A 15,446-nucleotide genomic window follows, 5' to 3' on the forward strand; every position below is an offset into this window, starting at 1 on the left:
TTATATAATCGATAACCCACTTTTCCCTTCCATGTAAATAGGCATCAAAAGATAATTTAACAGATTAGTTCTCGAAAACATGGCAGTGAGGAAGCGTAATTTAACTATCAAACAAATCTACATGTCTAATAACAGCAAATCTGCTAAGGAGCATTAGAAAGAGGAGCAGCGCCCCGGAATCTCTGCAGGAAATGTTCTTTATATTAGACATATACAAGCAGGTCCTGTCAGATGCACAGCGGAGCTCGCTAGCCCTCCTCTCCTCCAAAAATCTCATCAGACAATATCCCTAGACAGAGGCGGTTAGAGAGAGAGGAATCACATCTCCACACAGTTTTAGGGTGCTTTTTATTTTTACAAATCTTTCTATGTGTTTTTTGCCTTGATCCATCCTCTTCCCGCCGAGATCGTACGGCGCCTTTCTCTCGATTATGAATTTGATCAATCCATATTTGGAAGAAAACCCACATAGTTTTTTCAGGAGCTGAAAATTGAGTCGTTATAGAAATATTACGACATATTTTCAATCATTTCGGTGCCCAAAGGGAGGCAAGAGCTCAGTTTTATATTGAGACATTACGCCGGCTGAAGGCAGAGAATGCGTTTCCCTGCCAGGACCTGATGCAATCCATTCAAGCCAACAAGTTTGGAGAGAATGTTGAGTTCAATCAATTCAGAACGTCGAGATGGAGCCCAACTCACTCCAGGTATTTCGCTCTCCTCCGCTCCTCCGATCCCGGCACCCCCCGGCACCCCCCAACCCCCTAGCTCACCCACACCTCTGCACCCACCCACACCCCCTACAAACTTTTCACCAAACTTTTACCCTCTGCATCCCCCAAAATCATTTTTATTGTTTAAAAAAATCCCTGCACTGATCATACATACATAATGTAATTGTACCGCCTCAGATGGGGAGGTGGGAGAAGTGGCGGTGGGGGACCCTGAGTTTTTTTTTTTTTTTTTTTTTTAGGGAGGCAAAAAATTTGTGGGCGCTATTATTTTTCCACCCAGCGTTATATCTGTTGGGTCGTCTGTATTAAGAGAGTGGATGTGTGTGTAAATGTGTCTGGGAATAGATGTTTGTGCTCTGATGGCTACATTATTTATTTGGTGTTTTTTTCCCCCCCTGCAGTGGGTCGGCTCACCGTGTGGCTTGCACGGACCTTACATTTTCTACAAGGCTTTTCAATTCCACCTTGAAGGCAAACCAAGAATTTTGTCCCTTGGCGACTTTTTCTTTGTAAGATGTACGCCAAAGGATCCGATTTGCATAGCGGAGCTCCAGCTGTTGTGGGAAGAGAGGACCAGCCGGCAACTTTTATCCAGCTCTAAACTTTATTTCCTCCCAGAAGACACTCCCCAGGGCAGAAATAGCGACCATGGCGAGGTGGTAAACCTGTCTGTCCCTCTCTGCTTTCTTTATTATTTTTCCCCCTAGTAATGCTTATTACAGGGCAAGCTTGAAAATACTGTATTCACTTCTGCAGGCGAGCAGGATCGACTCCTTTTTTAAAGGGGTAGCGCCACTAGCTGGGGCTCGAGTATTTTGCCATTGTCAGAGTTTGGCTGTCAGCTTTACAAAGAGGATCCAACTGCTGATTTTAGTCAAGATCAAATAACTTGTTCGAGAAGGGTTTTGTTCAAGGATGTGTGTGTGCGCGCGCGTGTGTGTGTGTGTGTTCATTTGCTCTCCTGCTATTGCCTCTTGAACATCACATCCTTTTTATATTTTTTGCCTTTTGAAAATTTACCTTCGTGTCTGGCTTGGTCGTGTCTGGGTGGATTTCTTTCGGTGGGTTTCGATATTGTTCTCTCTCTTTTTTTTAAGTAAGTATTTGATATGTTTAAGAGGGCGGAAATTACGAAATGGAGGCAGAATGAGATCAAAAGCTATTGAGTTGGCAAAGACGTGTTGAATAAAGTGATAAATGACAGGTACTGGAATAATACATTCAAATAACTTGCAGATCTGCCCGGGCGGATTTCAAAGCGGTGGTGTAACAGGCACAAACACGTTAAGCATTAACAACTATCTCTCGCCCACTCCCCCTCCCCCCGGACAAGCCATTTGATGTTCTAGTTTGCAATTACTCCACGCAAAGTGGACGTCTTCCTGCGCGATCTTTGGGGGTGTGTGGGACGGGGGCGGGGGAGGGGAGGGCAGAGGGGTGTGTGCTCGCCCACTGGCCCTGCGGGTCCAGCGTTCTTCGTGCCCAGACGGCGCTCCAGGGGAGGGCGGGGAGGGACAGAGCCTCCCCGGCACGTTTCTGGGCGGCCGCGGGGGCGCTCGCCGCGCTCCCGGGAGGACGCCGGAGGTGAGCCCGCTGTCACTGGGCGCCGGGGCGGCCGCCTCCCTTCGGCTCTGTCATTTCATGTGTGACCGCAGTTCTGCGGGCGCCCCTCGTCAGCTGACCGACCTCAGCGCAGTGGTACCTACCGGGGGGAACTATTTTGGGGAGTCTGTGCCCACGGCGCAGCGGGGAGGGAGGGCGCACGGCCGCCTGGCGAGGCTTTGTGTTGCCAAAGCGAGAGCAGGGTAATCAAACAGACTTTTGAGGGCAGCTAGTGCTGTGCCAGGCTCTCGAGCTTTCGAGGTAGGTGTAAGGATCTAAGGATCTTTTTGTTAAATGAATGGTTTCCCGTTTAACTCATCCCGGGGCTCGGAGCTGCCAGTCCTTCCAGAATTCGTTGGTCTGGTGGAGTTGATAGTACTTTTGGCATTGCCAGTTCACTCCCTCTCCCCAGGATCGAATTACTCGTCAGTGGTCTATGCCGGTTAATTACTGGAGTTCGTCGAAATGTTCGCCCTCGAATCTGCCTTTTCGGAAATAAGCCCCTCCCACCTCCCCGCTCACCTCCCCCCTCCACCCTCCCTGGCTAGCTTTGGTTTTTAAATGTTCATATTTCCCGACGTCCGCCTGCAATTTTAAAAAGGTGTTGTTTGGAAATACTGTGAAAAATCCTGCAACCTACCAACAGGTTGAGCTCTTTACCCCTCCCAAGGTCTGGCTCGGCCCCCTCCCCCGACCCAACTTTCCTGCGCAGCTGTCTTCCTCCCCCCTTCCCCTCCCCCTCCCGATTTCTTATTATTTGCTTTTCAAATTTATTACTTCAACATGGCCTGTGATCTGGAAAAGGGAAGGATTAAATATCCAGAAAAGAACTTGTGCCTAATAGACTTCTGACTAAGTCCAGGAGGAAATTATTCAGTGTTTTATGGGATATTTTGTGGTCACTCTTTTTCTGGGGGGAGGGATTGAAATTGGGATATTTTTTAAAGACCCTGAGTTGACGCCACTTGGTCCAGTTTTAATTTTTGTTGGTGTAATTAAATGGTGAATTCTGATTTAAGAATAAAGGCTATGTTTGCCAAACGTTGCATCTGCTGGAAGTGTTGACAGTGAATAGATATATTTTTAAATACACGATTTCTTTTTAATTGTTCATTATGGGGAATTGAAAGGGAACCATTGTAATGATCTCTGCATTTCGTCACTGCTATATGAGCCATACCTGAGAAAATTAATCTTGCCATTTAAAAGTAAACTCTGGGGGTTTGCAGAGGGAGATGGCTCTATTTATAATCCTCAGCTGCATATACATCGTCTAATATTATGCATGATTTGTTTTTTAATGCTAACACGGCTGGTAATTAGCTGTATGATTATACTTGTATATTTCATTAGGACTTTGGCTGATGTCATTGTGAATTATTCAGCCATATTAAAACAATTTTCAATTGAGATAATGACACGCCTCAAAATTATGCAAATGCAGGCTGCATTGTGCAAAATAATTATGACAAATGTAAAGCAGGTAGAAAGTTTCCCAATGCAGATCGGTTTTCCACCCTGGTGATGTCATTTCCCCCCTGGCCTAAGTTAGTCATTCATTAGCAGACTAGCAGCAGCAGTCTCCTCTGGAGGAGAGCCTTACAGAAACCAGCATTTACTGCTGGCACCTAGAGGGGGCAACAGGGCCCTCTCATTAAGAAATTTGCTTTGTTTTCACTTACTCTATTAACTTGTTTATATACATTTAAATGATTTTTATTATTGATTTTAAATAGTTTTGAATGATGCATTTGCCATTTGCAATATGTAACTGAAAGAGAAAGGTTTCTTGGTGATATGCACTGTTACTTGGAGAAAATGTTCAGCACATTTAATCAGCCAGTACAGTTTATTTTAAGTAACCAAATGGAGGTTAATAATTTCTTGATTGAGCTGACATCAGCATCCATTTCGAAAGGACAGCCAGGACTCAGTATGCTTTTTTTGGTTTAAGAGAATCATTCTGCCTTTTTATGATTTCTTGAAATGTAAAGACGTCAGTTCTAAAAGCAGAAAAATGATCATTGTGCAAGATTAGAAATAGCGTCCCTGTGTGGTTTGCTGTGATTTGCAGAGGGGTTTTTTTTTTTTTTTTTTTGGAATATTTTCTCATGATTTTTGTAATAATTGTGGGAGGCTTGATAAGGCAGGACTTTGTACACCCATTTTACAGATGAGGACATAGACTTGGAAAGGTTATGTGGTTCGTCAAAGGTCACCAGGCTAGAACCCAGGCTTTCTTGAAATGCAGGGTTATCTTTTCTCCCCATTGAAACCTACCCTTGAAAGCAGAGCTTGAATGCATCATATTATATTCTAGAAGTGTGTACTAATGTGGACAGTCCCTCAGACATTTTAGAATTGTAACTAGTTAATCAGGTTTGCCAAAGGTCACCAGATGTCTAGGCAGCAAAACTATCCTTATCCTATAAAGTTAAGCTAATTCTAATCAGTGGTATATAATGATAGCAGTTATATTTTAATAGTTATTAATGATCATTAACAATTTACTACTCATTGTAATGATAATGGTGATGATTTATATGCTTATATACACCAATGCCTTCATATATAATATTTCCAGTGTTGGCAACTGGTGTTGAGGAAAAGCATTCAAGAAAGTCACATTTTGATTCTGCAGCTTGCTATTTGCTTAATCTTGAACAACCGTTAAGTACTTGGAGCCTCAGTTTCTTCAGCTGCAAAATGGGAACAAAGTAGGGATGACTATAGATTGTTGGTGAAGATAAGAGGATTTATAGGCAAAAGAGCTTTATATACTGTAAAGTGCTTAAATAAAGAGAAAAGAATTATGATTATAGTGACCTTTGTTCTAGATATTCTTAACTTTATAAGCAATAAAAAAATAACTTTTGTGTCTATGTGGAGGTTCTTGGACCTAAAAATGATACCATCTTAAATTATCATGAAAATGAATAGCGGGGCCATGTGCAAGGAGTTAAGTGTCTTTAGTAATTACTTACAATTGCCACATTCAGCCAGTAGCTCTTCAGAGGAGGAAAATGGCAAAGTAGGTGGGTAATTGGTTCTGTTACTGGATAACTTCTGATTACATTCATTTTCCAATTGCCAAGTGCTTAATCTACTGGCAGTATACCCTCTTAAAATGGGTGGATATGCAAGCTTGGATTTCAGCCTGACCAGCCATCGCTGGGATTTTACAAGAAGGTTTGCTGGTCACCTCCAACTGTGCATGTGGATGGCTAAGCTAATGATGTCCAGGAGTCAAGATCAGGCATACCTGATGTTACAGATTCTAGCATGCATTTAGGATTTCTAAAAGTGATTTGGTCATCATCAGCCTCACTGCTGAATTAAAAAATGCTAACAATCCATGTTCTGGGGCCCCTATTGAAATCTACTTAAATAGAATATCTAGAGTTGGGTCCAGGAGTCTGAATTTTAAATATTTAAACAGTCTCAGTCTAGCTGTGTGATCTCGGGCAAGTTCTAAACTCTCTGTGCCTCCGTTTTCTCATCTGTGAAGTGGAAATACAGTCCTTATTTCCTAGGATTATTTTAAGGATTAAATAAGTTAATATATGTAAAATGCATATACCTACAGTTGACACATAGTAGATACTTCAGTAATGGTTGACTGTTGTTATTATCATTAATATTAGCGTTATTCTCACTGAGGTTTGAAACCACTACCACGGAGCTTACTGAAGAAAGTTTTTCTGTGTGAGGGAATGGCACCTAGGTTAGTTTGCTAGGACACGTGGGCTTCCAAGTCCTACCAAACCAGGCTATCTTTCATCTCTATGTTGGCTTTAGCTGTGTCACCAAAATAAAAACTGTCTTAAGGATTTACATTTTACTGCAGAAGTAAGCTGTCAACTGGATCAGCAGGATCTTTTTTTTTTTTTTTTTTTTTTCAAAAGATTACCTGATTTGATCATATCTGGAGTTAGGCAGACACATTCTGCAATCTAGAAGGTGCTGGATTGGTCGTGCTCTTCTTTTAGGATAGCTCCTCAGTCTTGGTCTATAACAAGGTAATTTTTTAGAGATTTCTGAGACCTCTTAAATGACCACACTGGCCTTTGACAATTGCTTTAACTTTTTTAAGCCTCAGTTTCTTCCTCTGTAAAATAGATTTAATGATCTCAACTGTGCTGGGAATCAGAGATAATAATGAAAAGGGTCTGGAATCTAGCATAGTACCTACACATGAGAGTTCAATGAATAATAGTTGCACTTATAATAGTTATTATTTATTTTTAGTAATCATCTTAAGCTAAGAAAAGGAATTATCTTTACTTTCTACCAAGCAGGTCTTTTAGAACAAAGATAAGATGTAAAGAATTGCCTGGAGAGAAATTACTGGACTGTGACAAGGGTCGCCCAAATAAGGCCTGAAGGCCAAATCTGGCCCACTGTCTGTTTTTGTGAATAAAGTTTTATTGGAATGTGGCCATGCTAATTTGTTTAAGGCTGCTCTCAGGCTCCAACAGCAGAGTTGAGTTCTTTTGACAGTTACCAGATGGCTGGCAAAGTGGAAATATTTACTATCTGGGTTTCTATAGAAAAACTTTGCTGACCCCTGGCCTATGCAGTTGATCTGCCAGAACGTAGATGATGTGTACCTGTTTTTCTTTCTTACTTGAGTTTTGGCCAGGAACCAGTCATATCAGAAATATAAGAAACTTAAGTAATATAAGAAATTGTACATTAATATTATATCATTAACGTTTACATATCCAATCCAATTTCACCATTGATTCTAGGACATTAAAATTTGAGAATGAGTGAAATAATATTAAATTATATTTTGTATGGTTAAGATCGAAACTTTAGCCAATATTAGTATTATCTATATTGAGTTAATAAAAAACTATTCCTGAAGTTCTATGTGCTCAGTACTCTGCTAAGTGAAGAGATGAATGCAAAATGGTTTGTGATGTGACCCGTTTTCTGAACAAATTTATCAATCTTGAGAAGGAGATGAGATCAACATGTCTAAAAATGTAAAAGCAGTATGACACACAACATGTCAGTAATTTGTGCTGATAATACATGTAATAGGCGTCCAAAGGAAGGCTCCCAACCATCATGTTTTTTGGAAAAAGAATTCATTAAATTTCTCAGGTGTTGATTGAAGACCTACTGTGTGCTGGAACTTGGATACAAGAGATTAAGAAGAATGGTTTCGGCAGGATGCGGTGGCTCATGCCTGTAATCCCAGCACTTTGGGAGGCTGAGGCGGGCAGATCACGAGGTCAGGAGATAGAGGCCATCCTGGCTAACACGATGAAACCCCGTCCCTACTAAAAATACAAAAAAAATTAGCCAGGTGTGGTGGCGGGCGCCTGTAGTCCCAGCTACTCAGGAGGCTGAGGCAGGAGAATGGAGTGAACCCGGGAGGCGGAGCTTGCAGTGAGCCGAGATCACGCCACCGCACTCCAGCCTGGGTGACAGAGCAAGACTGCGTCTCAAAAAAAAAATAGAAGGGGCCTACAATTTTAGAATTGTAACTAGTTAATCAGGTTTGCCAAAGGTCACCAGATGTCTAGGTAGCAAAACTATCCGTATCCTATAAAGTTAAGCTAATTCTAATCAGTGGTATATAATGATAGCAGTTATATTTTAATAGTTATTAATGATCATTAACAATTTACTACTCATTTTAATGATAATGGTGATGATTTATATGCTTATATACACCAATGCCTTCATATATAATATTTCCAGTGTTGGCAACTGGTGTTGAGGAAAAGCATTCAAGAAAGTCACATTTTGATTCTGCAGCTTGCTATTTGCTTAATCTTGAACAACCGTTAAGTACTTGGAGCCTCAGTTTCTTCAGCTGCAAAATGGGAACAAAGTGCTCTCAAGGAGATCCCAGACTGCCTATGTAGACAGACAGTAATCACAGAAAAGCCATCAGACTCTTTCCATCGGGTTCCTTAGTTTGAGTTGAGATGAACTGAGATCATTATTTGTTTGTAGCATTTCTTAATCTTTCTGGAAATTAGAAAATACTGTCTTCATCTTTGAATTCTCACTCCCTGGACACATATTTGTAGAGCACCTATTATGTGCCAGATCCTATTCTAGGCCCTGGGGATACAGCATGAACAAGACAGACAAAAATCACTGCTCGCAGGGAGCGTATAGTCCAGCGGTTGGTTGTAACCTCTTGTGCACTTTATAGTTATCTGTGTTCTTTTCCTTTACCTTGTCGCCTGACCCTAGGCTCCCCCCACCATAGTGCTGTTCTCAGGAGCAGGCAGTTGTGCCTTATTCACCTATGGGTCCTCTGCAATATTTAGTGCTATTCAGTGAGTATTTTTTGAATGACTGAACCACATAATTAAAATGCCTTCTTGCACACAGTCTACCTTTTTAAAGCTTTACCCAGTTTCTTTCTGGCAGATGACCAGTGACCAGTCATCCACATGTGGGCCAGATCCAGGACCCCATCTCACACTTCTTCTTTCTCTTCCAAAGTCTGTAGTCATTTTGCACTGTAGAATGTGAAACCATGGGAAGTGGTTTTTTCATAGGGGCACGCACCAAAGAAATAAGCAAATATTTGAATGATTAGGCTGGAGGCAGCATCTCTGTTTCGTTGGGTAATTTTCCAGTCTCGGCAGTCAACCCATAAAAAGTCAGGGCTTTGTGGTGGCAACCTATGAAAAGACTAGACTTCAGGGAAGAAGATTCACTCCTTGCCTGGTGTTGGTTGGCAGTTCATACGAGCCAGCATGTTTTGCAGGCTGATGGTCTTAAGTAGGCCACATGTTTGATAGTGCCTCAAAATTGTAAGCAATTAAAACCTCTCTTGACAATTAGACTGTCAGGCACATACTAAGGAAGTGTTATTTTTATGAAATATAGGAGTCCATACATGTAAATACTTCATTATTAATTATTAATAAAGCATGCCATTGTTCATAGTGGCATCTAGTGATATATGACTCAAGCTCATTTATCAAAGTCTAGTTTTAACCAATATCCAGAATATAATTGCTTGAATCAAATGCATTCACTTGTCATTTTTTATAGCCAGTGTAGTTGGATATTTGCCATCTTCTACTCAGAATAATATTGTAGCGAGTGACTACCCGTTGCCTTGGCTTTTAAGGAAATTTAAAACAAATTTATCGATTGTTGGCTTAAGGATTCATTTGCCTCTCAGAGATGTAGTCATGGATTCCCTTATTTCTTGAAGAATCTACACTCGCACAAATCCAAGAATGGATTTTTCTGGCCACACTGCGTTCCTCACTGACTTGCTGGAGATGAGAACCTTGGCCTTAGCCCTCCAGCGTACATCCCTCGTACCCTGGACTGTGAGCATCAGTATCGACAACACATTTCAAACACGCAGATGATGATGATTATTGAAAGGGTGCTTTAGAATCATGCTAATGGCATCAATCTCTCGCACACACTTGGGTAAATTAATTCTGCTTTTAAAATCAGATGCACTGTTAGCAGCGTTAAAGATGGATATTTGACATTTATCACGCAGACTAGGATGGGTAGTTTAATTACGTGAATTTTCTGTAGGATCTTTGTGGCTGTATAAATAGACGCACAGTGGCGTGTGTCCTTGGCACATGACCATCAGGTTCACAGTCACATCTCCATTCCTGTGTCCCAGTAAGAACCCCAGGCGGCAGAGGCCAAATGTTGCTAGTCAGTCTAGAGACCCCATAAACATCTTTTCCCTCACCTTTCTTTTCTCATGACTCCAAGCACACCCAGCCTATGAAACACCCCTTCCACCCCATAGTTGTGTTCCAAGCCTGATCAGTGGCACTAAACATTAAACTCTTGTCTTTGAGAATAATGGGCTTTGCTTTCTATACCCTCAAGCGTGTTGAGCTACTGTGCAAGCTGGAAAATAAAAATGTTCTAATTGTGTCTTTTAAATAAGCATAGGAGTGAATTAATTAGACCATATTTTGTCTTTAGTTGCTTAGTTACACAATAGTATTCCTGAGCACGAGTAAGATAAATTGGCTCTTTTTGTGCTGCTTGTCCCTTAATCATAATTACTGTATTGCTTAGGAGAGTAAAGCTTACATAGATTTTGAATTTTTTATTAATAGTCAAAAATATGCATATGATATATAAAGTATATGCTGTTCAACCTGTTTTATATGTGGGAAGAAGTTTTATTGTGGTGGTAACATTTGCATTAGTTGCTCAAAGATGTAGTTCTGGGAAATACATAATTGAAATGTTTTTGAATTGCTTTTTCTGGCCTTTTCAATCTTATTCAAAATAATAGTGCCTCCAGTCCTGGAGCAGTCATTCTCATTTGATTTAACATCTTTCTTTGCACTGCATGCGGGGCACCCAGTTTTAACCCTGCAGAGCCTAGATGAAGTTCTCTGATTCATAGGCTATACATTGTGCCTTACGTTTTTTGGCTCATGCTCTCAGGGCTTGGGGGGCAGGGGGCAGAAGGGTGCCTTTGTCTTGCCGTCATTATTCCAATGCCCTTTGCCCTTGGCTCACTTCCACGCTCCTTAAGGAAGGTTCTAGGGTTAGAGAGTGTAAGAGTTTGTTTTAGCATGAGCTGGACAACTATCTGTGCTTACCTTCTGGGGTCTTGCAAAATGTGATGTTGCTACTGAAGCTCGGACTTCTAACCCCCTACCCCAACCCTCCACCAAGGAGGGCAGCCGGAGTTCGACAGCTTGATATAGTTATTGAAAAATGAGAGAATCTGGATTATGACCCAGGATACTTTCTTGGTAAATGTATGTGAAAATTGACTCCATTGTTCTATTGTATTTGAAAAGCAAGTAAATTATTTACAGATATTTGCTAATTGAAGCATATGTTGTTTGATAAGCACAAAGGAACACAGTATAACTGGAGACAAAGAACTAAGTGCAAATAATTTAAACTCACTAATACTGTGTATTCTTCTTAAGGCAGGAATATTAATGTGTATATATAGGGTGTTGGTCAAAAGGTACAAACTTTTAGTTATGAGATATCATATATATATGTGTTCATCTTGTATCTAGAGATCTAATGTATAGTATATTGACTATAGTTAATAATACTGTATTGTATACTTGAAAATTGCTAACAGAGTAGATCTTAAGTGTTGTTACCACATCAAAAAAGGATAACTATGTGAGGTGATGAATGTTAACAACTTGACTGTGGTCATCTTCATGATATATATACATCAAATCATCACATTGTATACCTTAAATATATACAACCATCATATTGTATACTTTAATGTATACTATTTTTGTTAGTCAATTATACTTCAATAAAGCTGGAAAAAATATGTATATATGCATGTATATAATTATGTATGTATATATATGCATGTTTATATATACACACACACACACACAGAGATAACTTGTCCTGTTATCTCTGTATACATTACACATATATATACATACGGTTTTTTTTAACCCTTCCAAGGGAAGGCTCACATGCTACAGAGATAACAAGTCAGGTTACCCTTGAGTTGCTTGTCACTAGGCTTGCCCTAAGCTCTCTAACGGAAGATGAGATGGAAACGTTTTGACAGAATATTGTTTTCCCTTTGGTTCAATTTTTGCTTGCCGTTATCTAGTTTGAGCTCAGCTCAGAGTATCACCAGAAAGAAGGCAAATTAGCCAGACACAGTATCAGAGAATAAAAATGTTCTCACCCATTCCGTTGTCCTCAGACTTTCCTGAATGTGATAGGCTCAGGTTTAGTTGTTTTTATTCTGTGACTACCCAACTTTGGCAGTGTTCTGGTTGGAAATTTGCATTGTGGAAAAGACGCTGGTGATACAAGGCAAAGGGCAGACCAGTGAAGGTCAGATGCAGGAAAGGTCATTGATAATGTTCTCAGAGACCTTTTCCTGGCTGCAACTTTGGTGTATCCATTGGTAAAACTGGTCCCTCTGGCTCTGCTATCTGCCAACATGTTTGGTTTTAGGCATGGCTAGCTTAAAGTCCCTTAGTATTGTTGATAACGATGGTCAAGAAGAATTGCCATGGTTATTTAAGAGAAAGGCTCATGTCTAATTTGCCATGGACATTTTGGTAGACTCACAGGATAACAAGTTAAAAGAGGCTGAGGAGAACAAATCCAGCTCTCTTTATTTAATAAATGCAGAACCTGAGGCCCAGAAAAATCTTGGACATGTCCTCAGAGCTAGCGAGTGACAGAACTGGAACTAGGATTCAGTGTTCTCAGGCACCACAGTCTGGTCTGCTGTTTTGGGGAAGGGGCCGCTCTCTTGAGGTCATGCCCTGAGGAAAGTAGGCACGTGCTTCCCATGGCTGTGTTCTTGGTAGGCCATTCCAGTGCCCTGTCTTATGCTAGTGCATGGTGCCATGGGGGATATCACTTTTATAAAACAACTCATGGAGAGTATGCACTTTACTGGAATGGCAGGATACTTTGTTTTGTTTGTTTGTTTTTGGATGGAGTTTCGCTCTTTTCGCCTAGGCTGGAGTGCAATGGTGCAATCTCGGCTCACTGCAACCTCCGCCTCCTAGGTTCAAACGATTCTCCTACCTCAGCCTCCGAGTAGCTGGGATTACAGGCATGCGCCACCCATGCCTGGCTAATTTTGTACTTCTAACAGAGACGGGGTTTCTCCATGTTGGTGAGGCTGATCTTGAACTCCCGACCTCAGGTGATCTGTCCACCTCAGCCTCCCAAAGTGCTGAGATTACAGGTGTGAGCCACTGCGCCTGGTGCTGGAATGGCAGGATACTTAACAGAGATTTAGTGATTACACAGAAGCCAGGATTGATACTCAGAATCCCAGACTGGACATCGCCTTCATTTCCATAATTTTTCCTGAAGCCAGGAGGGCCCTCTAATGGGATGCTATTTATATTGGCTGAGGAAAAGCTTCGCCAAAAGGTGGCAATGTTGGTAATAAATGGAACTGGTACTTCTGCCAACATCTGATACTCATGGATGGTTTCATCATTTAGAAGTGTGTATCTACTATGTGCCTACTATGTATCAGTTCTCCGTTCTGGGGATATAATAGTGAGCAGTAAGTGACTAGTACACAAAGATTTCTGTTCTCAGAGAGCATATTTTCTCTCCTATAGTAAGAAGGAAGAAGCAACTTGATTAATTTGTCCCAAATGGAGGGAAAACCATCTCCATACATTGTAGTCTTAAAACTGAATTCACGCTTCCTTTAGAGTGCTTTCTCTTCTCTGTGTATTCACAGCCTAGAGAAAATGCCCCACCTTTCCCTTTCCTGAAACCATCTGCAAAATGTTCACCCACAGTGTTTTCAATGAAGTCAAAGTCACGATATTTTCCATGAATTCAGTGACCACTTACGTGTCAGGCATTGCAAAAACATTAACATATAAATTAAATATAAATAAAATATCTCATTTAATTCTCATGGCTAGTCTATAATGTCAGTAGTATTTTGACGTTTCCATACTTTGTAGATGATGCAGCTGAGGCCACAGAGGTTAAAGGAACTTGCCCAAGGTCACACATAGGTGAGACTCAAGAGTCAGGATTGAAACCCATATTCTCCCGATGCTGCCAAGACCAGTGGGCGAGCTTTGTTTCTCGTTATAACTTTAGAATATATTGAGAACTCTCAACATTAGCATTGGGACTTTCACTATATACTGATATATTCTTTAATTGAGGCTTCGTGAAAGCTTCTTTCCTGCTCTTTAGGGACTTGCACAGTTGACTGATAACCAGATAACAGTAATACCCTACACACGGGTAATACACTTTCAAAGGGCACTTTAGACTCCACATAGCGCCTTTCTCACATTTCACGAGAGATAAGTCTCAGGCTCAGTACCTCCAGCGTGCCTTTGTGTGCAGCCCAGCACTGGGCACTGGAGAGAGAGAGGTGGAAAACCAGGCAGATCCTGCCCCCACGGAGCTTACCATCAGGTGGGGACCACACGCATAGTATATAAACTTATCACAAACAAAGGAGTGATTTTGTGATGTGGTCAAGGGGATGAAGGGAAAATATAAGTACCTCTGTCAGGGGGACATGATTTTGTCAGAAAGGTCTTGGGAGGCATTTTAGAAGAAATAACATTTGAGGGGAAGTCTAAAGGGATCTGGGGGTGAAGATTGGGAAGTTTCTAGGCAAGGTGTAGGGTGAGCGAAACCTCCCTGCAGAATAGTTTCTGGGCTGGGCTTGGCCTTGGTGAATTCAATAGCCAGGTTAGAGATACCCACTGATGCCCACTGGAGACACCTATTGGTCTAGGTATCATCTAGACACCTGGGGTGCATATTTAGAGCTAATGTACATCATTTGGCTGTGGAGATGGTTGAAAACAGGGCAAGTAGCCGGACGCGGTGGCTCAAGCCTGTAATCCCAGCACTTTGGGAGGCCGAGACGGGCGGATCACGAGGTCAGGAGATCGAGACCATCTTGGCTAACACGGTGAAACCCCGTCTCTACTAAAAAATACAAAAAACTAGCTGGGCGAGGTGGCGGGCACCTGTAGTCCCAGCTACTTGGGAGGCTGAGGCAGGAGAATGGCGTAAACCCGGGAGGCGGAGCTTGCAGTGAGCTGAGATCCGCCACTGTACTCCAGCCTGGGCGACAGAGCAAGACTCCGTCTCAAAAAAAAAAAAAAGAAAAGAAAAGAAAACAGGGCAAGCTAAGGCAAACTAAGGCCCATAGGCCAACTCTGATCTACTACCTGTCTTGTTTGTTTGTTTGTTTGTTTGAGACAGAGTCTCACTCTGTCGCCAAGGCTGGAGTGCAATGGCACAATCTCAGCTCACTGCAACCTCCGCCTCCCAGGTTCAAGTGACTCTCCTGCCTCAGCCTCTGGAGTAGCTGGGATTACAGGTGCCCGCCACCATGCCTGGCTAATTTTTGTATTTTTAGTAGAGATGGGATTTCACCATGTTGGTCAGGCTGGTCTTGAACTCCTGACCTCAAGCAATCCACCCGCCTCGGCCTCCCAAAGTGCTGGGATTACAGACGTGAGCCACCGTGCTCAGCCTTGTTTGTTTGTTTTTGAGATAGGGTCTCGCTCTGTCACCCAGGCTGGAGTGCAATGGCGTGATCTTGCCTCACTGCAACCTCTGTTGCCCAGGTTCAAGTGATTCTTGTGCCTCAGCCTCCTGAGTAGC

The 15,446-nt window shown here is 41.9% G+C and overlaps 1 protein-coding gene across 4 annotated transcripts in view; it reads left to right on the top strand.

The window, feature by feature from the left end:
* Nucleotides 1-623: 623 nt before the first annotated feature.
* The window catches only part of ARID5B (AT-rich interaction domain 5B), a 193,387-nt gene continuing 178,564 nt past the window's right edge, over nt 624-15,446 (top strand). For 2 of the 4 annotated variants that reach the window (XM_023205141.3, XM_023205144.2), the window contains exons 1-2: nt 624-707; nt 1,136-1,390. In XM_023205141.3, the coding sequence (XP_023060909.1) occupies nt 687-707; nt 1,136-1,390 (276 nt within the window). In that variant the 5' untranslated portion in view covers nt 624-686. Of the gene's footprint in view, nt 708-1,135; nt 1,391-1,468; nt 2,433-2,509; nt 2,598-15,446 lie in introns of those variants that run through there. The other 2 variants (XM_023205142.3, XM_023205145.2) reach the window with 2 other exon arrangements.

This window comes from Piliocolobus tephrosceles, chromosome 9, assembly GCF_002776525.5.
Source record: "Piliocolobus tephrosceles isolate RC106 chromosome 9, ASM277652v3, whole genome shotgun sequence".
Lineage (NCBI taxonomy): Eukaryota > Metazoa > Chordata > Mammalia > Primates > Cercopithecidae > Piliocolobus > Piliocolobus tephrosceles.